The sequence below is a fragment of the Lipotes vexillifer genome, unplaced genomic scaffold (genome assembly GCF_000442215.2).
Source record: "Lipotes vexillifer unplaced genomic scaffold, Lipotes_vexillifer_v1.1 scaffold733, whole genome shotgun sequence".
Lineage (NCBI taxonomy): Eukaryota > Metazoa > Chordata > Mammalia > Artiodactyla > Lipotidae > Lipotes > Lipotes vexillifer.
In genome coordinates this window covers 202,318-220,315 of record NW_006799374.1, presented here as the reverse complement: position 1 = coordinate 220,315, position 17,998 = coordinate 202,318, and the positions used below count along the sequence as shown (strand labels likewise).

The following is a 17,998-nucleotide window of genomic DNA, read 5'->3' as shown; positions in this document are numbered from 1 at the left end:
GGGGGGCGGGCGGAATTCCTACTGTGGGAAGAGGCGGGGCAGAAGGAATTCCCTCACCAGGCAAAGGTAGGGGACAGGGTGGCAGCATCTCTGGACCAGGCGGAGGAGGAGGTGAGGGGCACGGTGGGCTGGGAAGTGCGGGCTCAGGCACGACATGGGGTGGGGTCCGTGGAGGAGCCACAGTGCCCAGACCAGGCATCTGGTGGGAGAATTTGGGAGACAAAGGCAGTGCAGTGGGGATGTCATGGCTGTTTTCAGAGGAGGGGAAAGCAGAGTGCTCGTGGCTGGTTTCAAACTCCATGTGAAAAGAAGGATGGGAAGGCTGTGAGCTCGCCTGTCCTTGACCGTCAGACCAGGGCGGTGACGTGGGTGGTGGAGCCTGGAGGGATGGATGTGCATCGAGCTGAACTGATATTCGCCTTGGAGACACAACCAAAGAAATCTCTGCGCAGAACTTGTTCTGAGGTCCAGGAGGTGAGGACAGCCCGGCTGAGTCTCCACTCGTGGCCTCAGGCAAGGCACCCATGGAAGGATGTGTCAGTGTCCCACCCTCCTCTGTCGAGGACGTCTGGATGGACTTTGCCTGTAAAATCCTTTGATGTCCTACTTCCTTTTCTCCCAAACTGAGAGCTCGCACACACGTGTCTCCAGAGGTGGCCGCTTCCAGGTCTGCGGCCAGGTACTGCTTCTCTAGCTCAGCTATTTTGGTCCTCAGATCCTCAATGGTCTGCTCCAGCTGCTGAATGACAATGGCCTGACCCTCAGATTTCATGTCACAAACTTCCTGAGGGGCAAGAGAGACATCACAGTTAGATATAAAATAAGGAATACTCAAAATACCAAAAACTGGTCTTACAAAATTAAGCAAAATGTATTTGTTTGTTATAATACTTCTAAACGCCCCCTCCATGGAAAGACACTATTACTACTTGCACTGGTCCCTGCTTTTCCGTCCTCGGATTTCAAATTAGTTTACACACGTGACCATGAAGTCCGAAGGCCCCTGTCTAATCTTCGAATGAAATCACGGAAGACCGGCAGACCGCTGAGAAGAGGGAAGAAGAGACTGAGTGACAGACCCACATAATGCCACCATAGGCTGCTCTCTTCCTGCCCAGTAACATCTGCTACTAGGAAGTTCCCTAAAGACACTTTAAATCCTGAGTTTTACAGTTAATCACAACCTTTAAAAGGTAATCTCGGGCCTCCCTGGTGGCGCGGTGGTTGGGAGTCCGCCTGCCGATGCAGGGGATGCGGGTTCGTGCCCCGGTCCGGGAGGATCCCACATGCCGCGGAGCGGCTGGGCCCGTGGGCCATGGGCGCTGAGCTTGCGCGTCCAGCAGCGGGGGGGGCCGCGACAGTGGGAGGCCCACATATCGCAAAAAAAAAAAAAAGGTAATCTCTAAGGGGTGGAGAAGTGTCCCAGAGAGAGATACAATATGTGAGCAGGGATTTGCGAGCTTGGGAGCCTGAACCAAGATAGCGGAGAAGAAGGACATGCTTTCATTCCCTCTTCTGAGAACTCCAGAATCACAACTAACTGCTGAACAATCATTGACAGGAAGACACTGGAACTCACCAAAAAAGATACCCCACATGCAAAGACAAAGGAGAAGCCGCAATGAGATCGTAGGAGGGTTGCAATCACAATAAAATCAAATACCATAACTACTGGGTGGGTGACTTACAGACTGGAGAACACTTATACCACAGAAGTCCACCCACTGGAATGAAGATTCTGAGCCCCACGTCAGGCTTCCCAAGCTGGGGGTCTGGCAACAGGAGGAGGAACTCCTAGAGAATCAGACTTTAAAGGCTAGTGGGATTTGATTGCAGGACTTTGACAGGACTGGGGGAAACAGAGACTCCACTCTTGGACGGCACACACAAAGTAGTGTGTGCATCAGGACCCGGGGGAAGGAACAGTGACCCCATAGGAGACTGAACCAGACCTACCTGCTAGTGTTGGAGGGTCTCCTGCAGAGGCGGGGGGTGACTGTGGCTTAACGTGGGGATGGAGACACTGGCAGCAGAAGTTCTGGGAAGTACTCCTTGGTGTGAGCCCTCCCAGAGTCTGCCATTAGCCCCAACAAAGAGCCCAGGTAGGTTTCAATGTTGGATTGCTTCAGGCCAAACAACCAACAGGGAGGGAACACAGCCCCACCCATCAGCATACAAGTGGATTAAAGTTTTACTGAGCTCTGCCCACCACAGCAAACACCCATCTCAACCCACCACCAGTCCCTCCCATCAGGAAACCTGCACAAGCCCCTTAGAGAGACTCATCCACCAGAGAACAGACAGCAGAAGCAAGAAGAACTACAGTCCTGCAGCCTGTGGAACAAAAACCACATTCACAGAAAGGCAGACAAGATGAAAAGGCAGAGGGCTATGTACCAGATGAAGGAACAAGATAAAACCCCCAAAATACAACTAAATGAAGTGCAGATAGGAAACCTTCCAGAAAAAGAATTCAGAATAATGATAGTGAAGATGATCCAGGACCTTGGAAAAAGAATGGAGGCCGAGAAGATGCAAGAAACGTTTAACAAAGACCTAGAAGAATTAAAGAACAAACAAACAGAGAAGAACAATACATTAACTGAAAGGAAAACTACACTAGAAAGAATCAATAGAAGAATAACTGAGGTAGAAGAACAGATAAGTGACCTGGAAGACAGAATGCTGGAATTCACTGCTGCGGAACAGAATAAAGAAAAAGAATGAAAAGAAATGAAGACAGCCTAACAGAACCCTGGGACAACATTAAACACAAAAACATTCACATTATAGGGGTCCCAGAAGGAGAAGAGAGAGAGAAATGAACCGAGAAAATATTTGAAGAGATTACAGTCGTAAACTTCCCTAACATGGGTAAGGAAATAGCCACCCAAGTCCAGGAAATGCAGCGAGTCCCATACAGTGTAAACCCAAGGAGAAACATGCCGAGACATATAGTAATCAAATTGGCAATAATTAAAGACAAAGAAAAATTTTGGGGCGTCCCTGGTGGCACAGTGGTTAAGAATCCGCCTGTCAATGCAAGGGACACAGGCTCGAGCCCTGGTCCGAGAAGATCCCACATGCCGTGGAGCAACCTAGCCCGTGTGCCACAACCACTGAGCTTGCGCTCTAGAGCCCACAAGCCACAACTACTGAGCCCACATGCCTAGAGCCTGTGCTCTGCAACAACAGAAGCCAGCGCAATGGGAAGCCCGCGCACCACAACGGAGAGTAGCCCCACCTCACTGCAACTAGAGGAAGCCCGCATGCAGCAATGAAGACCCAACGCAGCCAAAAATAAATAAATTTTTAAAATATTATTGAAAGCAGCAAGGGAAAAACAAAAAATAATATACAAGGGAACTACTGTAAGGTTAACAGCTGATTTCTCAGCAGAAACTCTACAAGCCACATAGGAGTGGTATGATATACTTAAAGTGATGAAAGGGAAGAACCTATAACCAAGATTACACTACCCGGCAAGGACCTCATTCAGATTCGATGGAGAAATCAAAAGCTTTACAGCCAAGCAAAAGCTAAGAGAATTCAGCACCACCAAACCAGCTCTACAACAAATGCTAAAGGAACTTCCCTAAGTGAGAAACACAAGAGAAGAAAAGGGCCTACAAAAACAAACCAAAAACAATTAAGGAAATGGTCATACAAACATACATATCGATAATTACCTTAAATGTGAATGGATTAAATGCTCCAACCAAAAGACACAGGCTTGTGGAATGGATACAAAAAAAAGACCCATATATATGCTGTCTACAAGAGACCCACTTCAGACCTAGGGACACATACAGAATGAAAATGAGGGGATGGAAAAAGATATTCCATGCAAACGGAAATCAAAAGAAAGCTGGAGTAGCAATACTCATATCAGATAAAATAGACTTTAAAATAAAGAATGTTGGGGGCTTCTGTGGTGACGCAGTGGTTGAGAGTCCACCTGCCAATGCAGAGGATACGGGTTCATGCCCCGGTCTGGGCGGATCCCACATACCATGGTGCGGCTTGGCCCATAAGCCATGCCCTCTGAGCCTGCACATCCGGAGCCTGTGCTCTGCAACGAGAGAGGCCACAACAGTGAGAGGCCCACGTACCACAAAAAAAAAGTTACAAGAGAAAAGGAGGAACACTACATAATGATCAAAGGGATCAACCCAAGAAGGAGATATAAGAATTATAAATATACATGCACCCAACACAGGAGCACCTCAATACATAAGGCAAATGCTAACAGCTGTAAAAGAGGAAATCGACAGTAAAACAATAATACTGGGGGACATTAACACCTCACTTACAACAATGGACAGATCAACAAAATGAAAATAAATAAGGAAAGAGAAGCTTTAAATGACACAACAGACCAGAAAGATGTATTTAATATTCATAGGACATTCCAACAAAAATCAGCACATTACACTTTCTTCTCAAGTGCTCATGGGACATTCTCCAGGATAGATCGCATCTTGGGTCACAAATCAAGCCTCAGTAAATTTAAGAAAATTGAAATCATATCAAGCATCTTCTCTGACCACAATGCTATGAGATTAGAAATGAATTTCAGGGGAAAAAACATAAAAAACACAAACACATGGAAGCTAAACAATACATTACTAAATAACCAAGAGATCAGTGAAGAACACAAAGAGGAAGTCAAAAGATACCTAGAGACAAATGACAATGAAAACATGGTGACCCAAAACCTATGGGATGCAGCAAAAGCAGTTCTAAGAAGGAAGTTTATAGCTATACAAGCCTACCTCAAGAAACAAGAAAAATTTCAAATAAACAATTTAACCTTACACCTAAAGGAACTAGAGAAAGAAGAACAAAGGAAACCCAAAGTTAGCAGAACGAAAGAAATCTTAAAGATCAGAGCAGAAATAAATGAAATAAGAACAAAGAAAACAATAGCAAAGATCAATAAAACTAAAAGTTGGTTCTTTGAGAAGATAAACAAAGTTGATAAACCTTTAACCAGACTCATCAAGAAAAAGAGGGAGAGGACTCAAATCAATAAAATTAGAATGAAAAAGGAGAACTTACAACAGACACCACAGAAATACAAAGCATCCTAAGAGACTACTACAAGCAACTCTATGCCAATAAAATGGACAACCTGGAAGAAATGGACAAACTCTTAGAAAGGTACAACCTTGCAAGACTGAACCAGGAAGAAATCGAAAATATGAACAGACCAATCACAGGTAATGAAATTGAAACTGTGATTAAAAATCTTCCAACAAACAAAAGTCCAGGACCAGATGGCTTCACAGGTGAATTCTATGAAACACTGTGAGAAGAGCTAACACCTATCCTTCTCAAACTCTTCCAAAAAATCACAGAAGTAGGAACACTCCCAAACTCATTCTATGAGGCCACAATCAGCCTGATACCAAAACCAGACAAAGATACTACAAAAAAAGAAAATTACAGACCAATATCACTGATGAATATAGATGAAAAAATCCTCAACAAAATACTACCAAACGGAATCCAACAACACATGAAAAGGATCAAACACCATGACCAAGTGGGATTTATCCCAGGGATGCAAGGATTCTTCAATATATACAAATCAATCAATGTGATACACCATATTAACAAACTGAAGAATAAAAACCATATGATCATCTCAGTAGATGCAGGAAACGCTTTTAACAAAAATCAACACCGATTTATGATAAAAACTCTCCAGAAAGCAGGCATAGAGGGAACCAACCTCAACATAATAAAGGCCATAGAGGACAAACCCACAGCAAACATCATTCTCAATGATGAAAAACTGAAAGCATTTCCTCTAAGTTCAGGAACAAGACAAGGATGTCCACTCTCACCACTATTATTCAACACAGCTTTGGAAGTCCTAGCCTCAGAAATCAGAGAAGAAAAAGAAATAAAAGGAATACAAATTGGAAAAGAAGAAGTAAAACTGTCACTGTTTGCAGATGACATGATACTATACATAGAGAATCCTAAAGATGCCACCAGAAAACTACTAGACTTAATCAATGAATTTGGTAAAGTTGCAGGATACAAAATTAATGCACAGAAATCTCTTGCATTCCTATACACTAATGATGAAAAATGTGAAAGAGAAATTATGGAAACACTCCCATTTACCATTGCAACGAAAAGAATAAAATACCTAGGAATAAACCTACCTAGAGAGACAAAAGACCTGTATTTAGAAAAGTATAAGACACTGATGAGAGAAATTAAAGATGATACCAACAGATGGAGAGATATACCATGCTCTTGGATTGGAAGAATCAATATTGTGAAAATGACTATACTACCCAAAGCAATCTACAGATTCAATGCAATCCCCATCAAATTACCAACGGCAATTTTTACAGAACTAGAACAAAAAATCTTAAAATTCATGGAGACACAGAAGACCCCGACTAGTCAAAGCAGTCTTGAGGGAAAAAACAGAGCTGGAGGAATCTGACTTCAGACTATACTACAAAGCTACAGTAATCAAGACAATATGGTACTGGCACAAAAACAGCAACACAGTTGAATGGAACAAGATAGAAAGCCCAGAGGTAAACCCACACACCTATGGTCAACTAATCTATGACAAAGGAGGCAAGGATATACAATGGAGAAAAGACAGTCTCTTCAATAAGTGGTGCTGGGAAAACTGGACAGCTACATGTAAAAGAATGAAATTAGAACACTCCCTAATACCATACACAAATATAAACTCAAAATGGGTTAGAGACCTAAATGTAAGACCAGACACTATAAAACTCTTATAGGAAAACATAGGAAGAACGCTCTTTGACATAAATCACAGCAAGATCTTTTTTGATCCACCTCCTAGACTAATAGAAATAAAACCCAAAATAAACAAAGGGGACCTAATGAAACTTCAAAGCTTTTGCACAGCAAAGGAAACCATAAAGAAGACGAAAAGACAACCCTCAGAACAGGAGAAAATATTTGCAAACGAATCATTGGACAAAGGATTAATCTCTAAAATATATAAATAGCTCATGCAGGTCAATTTAAAAAAAAGACAAGCAACCCAATCCAAAAATGGGCAGAAGACCTAAATAGATATTTCTCCAAAGAAGACATACAGATAGCCAAGAAGCACATGAAAACCTGCTCAACATCACTAATTATTAAAGAAACGCAAATCAAAACTACAATGAGGTATCACCTCACACCAGTTAGAATGGGCTTCATCAGAAAATCTACAAACAACAAATGTGGAGAAAAGTGAGCCCTCTTGCACTGTTGGTGGGAATGTAAACTGATACAGCCACTATGGAGAACAGTACAGAGGTTCCTTAAAAGACTCAAAATAGAATTACCATATGCTCCAGCAATCCCACTACTGGGCATATACCCAGAGAAAACCACAATTCAAAAAGACACATGCACCCCAATGTTCATTGCAGCACTATTTCCAATAGCCAGGTCATGGAAGCAACCTAAATGCCCATCGACAGACGAATGGATAAAGAAGATATGGTACATATATACAGTGGAATATTGCTCAGCCATAAAAAGGAACGAAATTGGGTCATTTGTTGAGATGTGGATGGATCTAGAGACTGTCATACAGAGTGAAGTAAGTCAGAACGAGAAAAACAAATATCGTATATTAACACATATATATGGAACCTAGAAAAATGGTATAGATGAACCAGTTTTCAGGGCAGAAATTGAGACACAAATGTAGAGAACAAATGTATGGACACCAAGGGGGGAAAGCTGAGGAGGGGGGTGGGAGTAGGGGTGTGATTAATTGGGCGCTTGGGGTTGACATGTATACACTGATGTGTATGAAATTGATGACTAATAAGAAGCTGCTGTTTAAAAAAAAAAAAAAAAGAATTCCATAACCTTCCAATATTAAATCTCCCTTCCTTGAAGTGGAGATAATAATGGTGCCTTATCTCTGATGGTTGTGACGAATGAGATAAAGCCTATAAGTTACTTAGCACAGTGGGTAGTGTATTATGAACACCCAATAAATGTTAGCTATTATTATAAAAAAAAAGAAAAAAAAAACTAAGGGAATCTGAATCAAGTATGGACTTTAGGTAATAATAATGTATTGATATTGGTTCAATGACAAAGGTACTATTCCTTCCATAACCTTCCAATATTAAATCTCCCTTCCTTGAAGTGGAGATAATAATGGTGCCTTATCTCTGATGGTTGTGACGAATGAGATAAAGCCTATAAGTTACTTAGCACAGTGGGTAGTGTATTATGAACACCCAATAAATGTTAGCTATTATTATAAAAAAAAAGAAAAAAAAAACTAAGGGAATCTGAATCAAGTATGGACTTTAGGTAATAATAATGTATTGATATTGGTTCAATGACAAAGGTACTTCCTAATATAAGATGTTAATAATAATTTTTTTAAAAAAGATAATCTCTAAAAGGGTCTCCAGTAAGATAATGGGAAATATTTCTGATATCCATATGGGCATATTCATATATCTTAAGTGCATGTATACAACTTACATCACGTTACTACAATTCAAATATTTTATCCAAGGCATTTCAGAAAGGGATGCCTTTTGTCACCACAATTTATGAAGATGGCTGAGAGCAACTGTGCCCCCGTGTGGGTCACCCTCACACCCACAGTGTCTTCCTCTCCCAAGGGGACACTTTCAGGAAAAAGTGTTTTGGTTATAGAAAAGGAGGAAGCCCTCTGGGTAAACTGATTACCAATAACAGATGAGTAAGAAGAAAAGACAAGAGAGAGGAATAGGTAGAGGAAAAGGAGAAAAGCAGGGACAGGAGGTAGGAGAGAAGGGGGACAGACTCCAGCTGACTAAAGCTCAGGATCACACACCTGCTCACACAGGCTCAACTGCTCCCTTAAGGCTGGAATGAGAGGGGAGGGGGCAGGGTCTCCACGCTCAGAACTGCTTCTCCAGAGCGCCCAGGGCTTTTCACAGATGACCCCAAGAGAGGCCAAAACGAGGAGCCACCATCCTCAGCATGGACACCTACTACCTTCCCCTCTCTTCATCTACCATGGAGGAATAATTAAGAGGTTAATACAAAGATGACACAAACTACTGGATTGGCCAAAAAGTTCATTCTGGTTTTTCCAGAATTTCATTTTTTTTTATAGCAGAGTAATATTCCATTGTATAAATGTACCACATCTTCTTTATCCATTCATCTCTTGATGGAAACCTAGCTTGCTTCCATATCTTGGCAATTATAAACAATGTTGCTATGAACACTGGGCTGCATATGTCTTTTCGAATTAGTGTTCTCTTTTTTTTTTTTCTTCAGAAAAATACCCAGGAGTGAAATTGCTGGGTCACATGGTAGGTTTTAGTTTTTTTGAGAAACCTCCATACTGTTTTCCATAGTGTCTGCACCAATTCACATTCCCACCAACAATGTATGTGGGGTCTGTTTTCTCCACATTCTCACCAACATTTGTTATTGTGTTCCTTCTTTTTCTTATATTTTCTTTTTTTATTATTTTTTTAAAAATTTTATTGAAGTATACTTGATTTACAACGTGTTAATTTCTTCTGCACAGCAAAATGACTCAGTTATATATACATATACATATTCTGTCATTGTGTTCTTTTTGATGACAGCCATTCTGACAGGTGTGAGGTGATATTGTGGTTTTGATTTTCATTTCTTTGAGGACTAATGATGTTGAGTATATTTTCATGTGCCTGTTGGCCATCTGTAGGTCATCTTTAGGAAAAAGCTTATTCAGGTCTTTTGCCTATTTTTAAATTGGGGTTTTTGCTTTTTGTTTTTAATATTTATCTATTTATTTAGGCTGCACCGGGTCTTAGTTGCAGCATGCAGGACCTTCACTGTGGCATGTGGGATCTTTAGTTGCAGCATGCATATGGGATCTGGTTCCCTGAGCAGGGATCAATCTTGGGCCCCCTGCACTGGGAGCACAGAGTCTTAGTCACTAGACCACCAGGGAAGTGCCAGGATTTTTGTTTTTTGATGTTGAGTTGTATGAGCTATTTACATATTCTGTATATTAGCCCCTTATCAGTCACATAATTTGCAAATTTTCTCCCATTTAGTAGGTTGTCTTTTCATTTTGTTAATGGCTTCCTTTACCATGCAAAAGCTTTTCAGATTAATTAGCTCCCATCTATTTATGCTGGTTTTTATTTCTTTTGTTTTAGGAGACAAATCCATAAAACTATTGCTATCATTTGTGTCAGTGTTCTGCCTATCTTTTCTTGTAAGAGTTTTATGGTTTCTGGTGTTACATTGATATTTAGGTCTTTAATCCATTTTGAGTTTATTTTTGTGTACTGTGTTAGAGAGTATTCTAATTTCATTCTTTTAAATGTAGCTGTCCAGTTTTCCCAGCACCACTTATTGAAGAAACTGTCTTCTCCACTGTATACTCTTGACTCCTTTGCTGTAGATGAATTTGACAATATAAGCTCAGGTTTATTTCTGGACTCTCTAATCTGTTCCATGGATCTGTGTGTCTGTTTTTGTGTCAGTACCATATTGTTTTGTTTTGTTTGTTTGGGGGTTTTTATAACATCTTTATTGGAGTATATTTGCTTTACAATGGTGTCTTAGTTTCTGCTTTATAACAAAGTGAATCAGCTATACATATGTATATAACCCCATATCTCCTCCCTCTTGCATCTCTCTCCCACCCTCCTATCCCACCCCTCTAGGTGGTCACAGAGCACAGAGCTAATCTCCCTGTGCTATGTGGCTGCTTCCTATTAGCTATCTATTTTACATTTGGTAGTATATATAAGTCCATGCCACTCTCACTTCGTCCCAGCTTATCCTTACCCCTGCCTGTGTCCTCAAGTCCATTCTCTATGTCTGCGTCTTTATTCCTGTCCTGCCCCTAGGTTCTTCAGAACCTTTTTTTTTAATTTAGATCCATATATATGTATTAGCATATGGTATTTGTTTTTCTCTTTCTGACTTACTTCACTCTGTATGACAGACTCTAGGTCCATCCACCTCATTACAAGTAACTCAATTTCATTTCTTTTTATGGCTAATAGTCCATTGTATATATGTACCACATCTTCTTTACCCATTCCTCTGTTGATGGACACTTAGGTTGCTTCCATATCCTGGCTGCAATGAACATTGTGAGTACCATCTTGTTCTGATTACTGTAACTTTGCAGTATAGTGTGACGTCAGGGAGCCTGATTCCTCTAGTTCTGTTCTTCTTTGTCAAAATTGTTTTGCCTATTTGGAGTCTTTTGTGTTTCCATAAAAGTTTTTAAATTATTTGTTCTAGTTCTGTGATAAACACCCTTGATGTTTTGATAGGGATTGCATTGAATCTGTGGATTGCCTTGGGTACTATGGTCATTTTAAAAACATTAATCCTTCCAGTTCATGAACATAGTATATATTTCCATCTGTCTGTGTCGTCCTCAATTTCGTTCACCAGTGTCTTATAGTTTTCCAAGTACAGGCCTTTTACCTCCTTAAGTAGGTTTAATTCCTAGGCATTTTATTCTTTTTAATTTGATGGTAAATGGGATTGTTTCCTCAGTTTCTCTTTCTGATAGTTTATTGAGGTGTATAGAAAGGTGACAGATTTGTTTATATTAATTTTATATCCTTCAACTTTACCAAATTTATTGATGAGCTCTAGTAGTTTTCCAGTGGTGTCTTTAGAATCTTCTATGTATAGTATCATATCATTTGCAAACAGTGAGAGCTTTACTTCTTCCTTTCCAATCTGGATTCCTTTTATTTCTTTTTCTTGTCTGATTGCTGTGGCTAGGACTTCCATTAGTATGTTGAATAAAATTGGTGAGGGTGGGCATCCTTGTCTACTCCCTGATCTTAGAGGAAATACTTTCAGCTTTTCACCACTGAGTATGATGTTAGCTGTGGGTTTCTCAGATAAGGCTTTTATTTTATTGAGGTATGTTCGTTTATACCCACTTTCTGGAGAGTTTGAGTCATATATGGATGTTGAACATTGTCAAAACCTTTTTCTACATCTATTGAGACAATCATATGTTTTTATTCTTTAATTTGTTAATGTGATATATCACACTGACTGATTTGAGGACACTGAACCATCCTTGCATCCCTGGAATAAATCCCATTTGATCATGGTGTATGATCCTTTTGATGTATTGTTGGATTCAGTTTGCTAATATTTTGAGGAGGACTTTGCATCCATGTTCATCGGTGATATTGGCCTGTAATGTTCTTTTTTTGTGATATCTTTGTCTGGTTTTGGTATCGGGGTTATGCTGGCTTCATAGAATGAGTTCAGAAGCATTTTTTCCTCTGCAATTTTTCTGGACTATTTTGAAAAGGTTAGGTGTTAACTCTTCTGTGAATCTTTGGTAGAATCCACCTGTGAAGCCATCTGGTCTTTTGTTTGTTGGAAGTTGGTTTTTTTTTTTTTTTTTTCCTTGCGTTATGCGGGCCTCTCACTGTTGTGGCCCCCCCCCCTGCCGCAGAGCACAGGCTCCGGACGCGCAGGCTCAGCAGCCATGGCTCACGGGCCCAGCCGCTCCATGGCATGTGGGATCTTCCCGGACCCCCGCGTCTCCTGCATCGGCAGGCGGACTCTCAAGCACTGCGCCACCAGGGAAGCCCTGGAAGTTGGTTTTTTGATTTTGTTTTTTAATTACTGATGCAATTTCATTCTTGGTAATTTGTCTGTTCATATCTTCTACTTCTTCCCAGTTCCAACTTGACAGATTGCACCTTTCTAAGAATTTGTCCATTTCTTTTATGTTGTCCATTTTATTGGTGTATAGTTGCTTTTAGTAGTCTCTTATGGTCTTCTGTATTTCTGAGGTGTCAGTTTTAAGTTTTCCTTTTTCATTTTGGATTTTATTGATTTGGGCCCTCTCTGTTTCTTGATGAGTGTGGTCAAAGCTTTATCAATTTTTAAAATATCATTTCAAAGAACCAGCTATTCGTTTCATTGATCTTTTCTATTCTTTTTTTTTACTCTCTCATTTATTTCTGCTCTAATCTTTATGATTTATTTCCTTCAACTAAATTTGGGTTTTGTTTATTCTTCTTTTTCTAGCTCCTTTAGGTATAAGGTTCGGTGGTTTATCTAAGATTTTTCTTGTTTGATGAAATAAACTTTATCGCTATAAACATCTCTCTTAGAACTGCCTTTATTACTGTGTTACTGTTGATTTCTCCCTTCACGTCTGTTAATATTTGCATTATGTATTTAGGTGCTCCTATGTTGGGTGCATACATATTTACAATTCTTATATCTTCTTCTTGGATTGATTCCTTGATCATAATGTAATATCCTTCTTTGTCTCTTTTAACAGTCTTTATTGTAAAGTCTATTTTTTTCTGATATAAGTATTGCTACCCTGGCTTTCTTTTCAATCCATTTGCATGGAATACATTTTTCCATCCCCTCATTTTCAGTCTATGTCTTCTTAGATCTGAAGTGAGTCTCTTATTGGCAGCATACACACAAATATTTATTTATTTATTTATTTATTTATAAAATATATATATTTATATATACATGATTGCTGTAAGTTAATTTCAAGCACGGTATAGAAACCCTGCATTTGGGGCTTCCCTGCTGGTGCAGTCGTTAAGAATCCATCTGCCAATGCAGGGGACATGGGTTCAACCCCTGGTCTGGGAAGATCCCACATGCCATGGAGCAACTAAGCCCATGAGCCACAACTACTGAACCCCGTGGGCCTAGGGCCTGTGCTCTGCAACAAGAGAAGTCATTGCAATGAGAAGCCTGCACACCTCAACGAAGAGTAGCCCCCACTCACCACAACTAGAGAAAGCCTGCGTGTAGCAACGAAGACCCAACACAGCTAAAGTTTTTTTTAAATACGTAAACAAATAAAATAAAAATACAAACCCTGCATTTGTATTCTTCTAGCCTCCTGATTACTGTTTTTGATATATTTTACATTTAATTGTTTTGTCTATCACTTAACTGCTTATTGTGGATATGGATGATTTTACTACTTTTGTCTTCTAATATTCCTACTAGCTTTTTGTGTGGATGACTTCCTATCTTTACTATATGTTTGCCTTTACTGATGAACTTTTTCCTTTCATAATTTTCATATTTCTGGTTGTCACCTTTTCTTTCTCACTTAGAGAAGTTCCTTTAATATTTGTTGTAAAGATGTTTTGGTGGTGATGAACTCTTAGCTCTTGCTTGTCTGTGATACTTTTTTTTTTTTTTTTTTTTTTTTTTTTTTTTGCGATATGTGGGCCTCTCACTGTCGTGGCCTCTCCCGTTGCCAGACGTGCAAGCTCAGCGCCCACGGCTCACGGGCCCAGCCGCTCCACGGCACGCGGGATCCTCCCAGACCGGGGCACGAACCCGCATCCCCCGCATCGGCAGGCGGACTCTCAACCACTGCGCCACCAGGGAGGCCCTGTCTGTGATACTTTTAATCTCTCAATCAAACACCTGAAAGAGAACCTTGATGGGTAGAATATTCTTGGTTGTGGGCTCTTCCCCTTCATCACTTTAAATACATCATGCCCCTGACTCCTGGCCTTCACAGTTTCTTCTGAAAATTCAACTGATAGCCTTATGGCAATTCCCTTGTATGTTACTTGTTCCTTTTCCCTTGCTGCTTTTATATTTTCTAATTCTTTGTTTAAAAAAAAAAAAAAAAACTTCTAATTTTCACTCTGTACATCCATTCTCCTCCCGAGTTCTTTGATCATTTTTACAATCATTACCCTGAACTCTTTCTCAGAAAGATTGCCTAACTCCATGTCACTTATTTCTTCTTCTGGAGTTTTATCTTGTTCCTTCTTCTTAAATGCATTCCTCTGTCACCTCATTGTGTCTAAATTGCTATTTGTATTTTTACATATGTGGTAGGTCAGTTACATTTCTTGACCTCGGAGAAGTGGCCCTCTGTAGGAAACACCCTATGCATCCCAGGAGTTCACTCTCCTTTCATCACCCAGGGGCCAAGGGCCAGCCGGTCCCAGGGTAGTGTCTGGCCTGCAGTTGTGGATTCTATCTGCAGGCTGCAGGACCATAGTTTTCTTGCTTCTGGTGTCTGCCCCTTGGTGGGTGAGGCTGACCTAGAAGCTTGTGCAGGCTTTGTGGTGTGAGGGGCTGGTGCCTGCCCACCGGTGGGTGGAGCTGGGTCTTGGTCCTCTGGTGGGCAGGGTCATGCCTAGGGTGTGTCTTGAGGTGGCTGTGTCTCTAGCCTGCCTGCCTATGGGTGGGGATGTGTCCTTCCCCCATTTCTTCTTTGGCCAGTGGTGTCCAAGCACTGGCACCTACAGGCTGTTGGGTGGGACCAGGCCTTGATGACAATATGTCAGCCTCCAGGAGAGCTTGCACAGGTGAATGCTCCCTGACATGTCCACCACCAGTGTCCTTCTCCCCAAAGTGAGCCAGAGACACCCCTGCCTTCCCAGGAGACCCTCCAAGACCAGCAGGTAGGTCTGTCCCAGGCTTCTATGAAATTGTAGCTTTTGCCCTTGTTCCTGGCGTGCGTGAGATTTTGTGTGCGCCCTATAAGAGTGAAGTCTCTGTTTTCCCCAATCCCATGGAACTCCTGCAGCCAAGCCCCACTGGGCTTCAAAGCCAAATGCTCTGGGGGCTCCTCTTCCCAGTGTCAGACCCCCACACTGGGGGGCCTGATATGGGGCTCAGAACTCTCACTCCTGTGGGAAACCCTCTGTAATATAATTATTCCCCAGTTTGTGGGTCGCCCACCCAGAGAGTGTCAGATTTGATTATATCACAACTCCACCCCTCCTACCAGTTTTGTTGTGCTTCCTTCTTTATGTTTTTAGTTGTAGAGATCTTTTCTGGTAGGTTTCAGACTTTTTCAATGATGGTTGCTCTGCACATTTTTGTGATTTTGGTGTCCTTATGACAGGAGGTGAGCTTAGGGTTCTTTTACTCCACCATGCTGGCCGCTCTCTCAGGATTCACTTACCCCTTTGCTGAGTTTAATATTCTCTTTGCCTTTTGTTTTTGCCAATTTAATTACAATATGCCTTGGTGTGTTCCTCTTTGGCTTAGTCCTCTATAGGACTCTGCACTTCCTACACTTGGCAACTCTTTCCTTTTCCTAGGTTAGGGAAGTTTTCAGCTATTATGTCTTCAATTATGTTCTCAGCCCCTTTCTCTTCTCTCTTCTCCTTCTGGGACCCTTACAGTGCAAATATTAGTATGCTTGATATTGTCCCAGAGGTGTCTTAAACTGTCCTCATTTCTTTTCATTTTCTTTTTTCTGTTCAGCATCAGCAATTTCCACTGCTCTGTCTTCCAGCTTGCTGATCCATTCCTCTATATCATTTACTTTACTATTGATTCCTTCTAGTATATGTTACATTTCACTTATTGTATTCTACATCTGTTTAGTTGTTCTTTATATTTTCTGACTCTTTGTTGAAAACTTCTAACTTCTCACTCTGTGCATCCATTCTTCTCCCAAGTTCTTTGATCTTTACTGTCATTACCTAGAACTCTTTCCTGTGTAGATTTCCTATCTCCACTTCACTCACTTCTTCTTCTGAGGTTTTATCTTGTCCCTTCATCTGGAACATTTTTGCCTGTCACCTCATTTTTCCTACTTGCTGTTTTTACTTTTATGGGTCTGGTAGGTATGTTTCCCGACCTTAAAGAAGGGGCTTTTTTGCAAGAGACAGAATTCCAGCAGCACACTCCCCTCTCATCACCAGAACCATATGCTCTAGGGGTCCCCCCTATGACGTCTGTCTGGGTCTTCCTGTGGTGGCAGGCTGATTATGTGGGTGATCCAGTAGGCCTGGTGGCTCCCAGTCTATTTAGTTACCTGGTGTGGCTTGTGCAGAGGCTTCTGGCCACTGGTTGGCAGAAGTGGGTCATGAGGCAGTTGACTTCAGAACCCAGGGAAGCCTGGGTCTAGTGCTGGCTCTCTGGTGGGAGGATTCAGGGTCCAGGTGATACCAGGGTTGTTGCCCACCCACTGGTGGGTGAACTCAGGTCCTAGGACAAGTACCAGCCTACTGGTGGGCAGAAACAGGTCCTGAGGTCTGTTTGCTGGGCCCCGGGGGTCCTAGAGCAGGTGTCGGATCACTGGTGGATGGTGCCAGTTCCTAACAAAGATTTCTGTGGGTCCCAAGTTTTCTTGACACTTGTGTTGGCCTGCTACTGGGAAGGGCCTGCTCTCTAATGGGATGGCTGGTCCAGACTGCAGTGCTGTGGTTTGCTTACAGCTGGTGTCTGCACACTGGTGGGTGGAACTGGGTCCAGAGACACCTATGGGCTCAAGGGTTCTTAAGGCAGCCTGTCTGCTGTTGGATGGGGCTGTGTCCATGCCCAGTTAGTTACTTAGCCTGAGGTGTCCCAGCACTGGAGCCAAAATGGCCCTTGCCAGCACCAGTGTCCATGTCCACGTGGTAGAACAAGCTCCCCAAACAGCTGCCACCAGCATCTATGTCTGCAGGGTGAACTGCAGGGGGAGGAGATGAGCTTAGGGTCTTTCTACTCTACCATCTTATACATTCTCTCCCAAACTTCTTTTATTTTTTTTTAAGTTGAACCATAGTTGATTTACAATGTTGTATTAATTCTGCTGTAGAGCAAAGTGACTCAGTTATACATATATATACATTCTTTTTTATGTTCTTTTCCATTATAGTTTATCACAGGATATTGAATATAGTTCCCTGTTGGTCCTTGTTGTTTATCCATTCTCTATGTAATAGTTTGCATCTGCTGACCAAAACCTCGCACTCCATCTCTCCCCAACCCCTGCCTTGGCAACCCCAGGTCTGTTCTCTATGTCTGTGAGTCTGCCAAACTTAATTCCTAAATGCTATTACCTCAGCCAGCTATTTTTCATCATAGGTTTAGGTATAATAAAAGAATGTATAAAACTTAAAAGCCAGGAAGAAGAAGAGGGGGAAGAAGAAGAAAAGGAGGAGAGACTGATCCTAAATCAGATTCTCACTAAAAATTAAAGTTTTAAAGGAAGAGAAAGGGGGAATTCCAGTGGTCAGGACTCCGCTCT

General features: G+C 41.5%; 1 protein-coding gene across 1 annotated transcript in view; it reads right to left on the bottom strand.

Moving 5' to 3' along the window:
- Positions 1–17,998, bottom strand: part of FMN2 (formin 2) — a 312,599-nt gene that overhangs the window by 187,897 nt on the left and 106,704 nt on the right. The window contains exon 7 of the mRNA XM_007471613.1: positions 58–784. Within this exon, the coding sequence (XP_007471675.1) occupies positions 58–784 (727 nt within the window). The remainder of the gene's footprint in view (positions 1–57; positions 785–17,998) is intronic.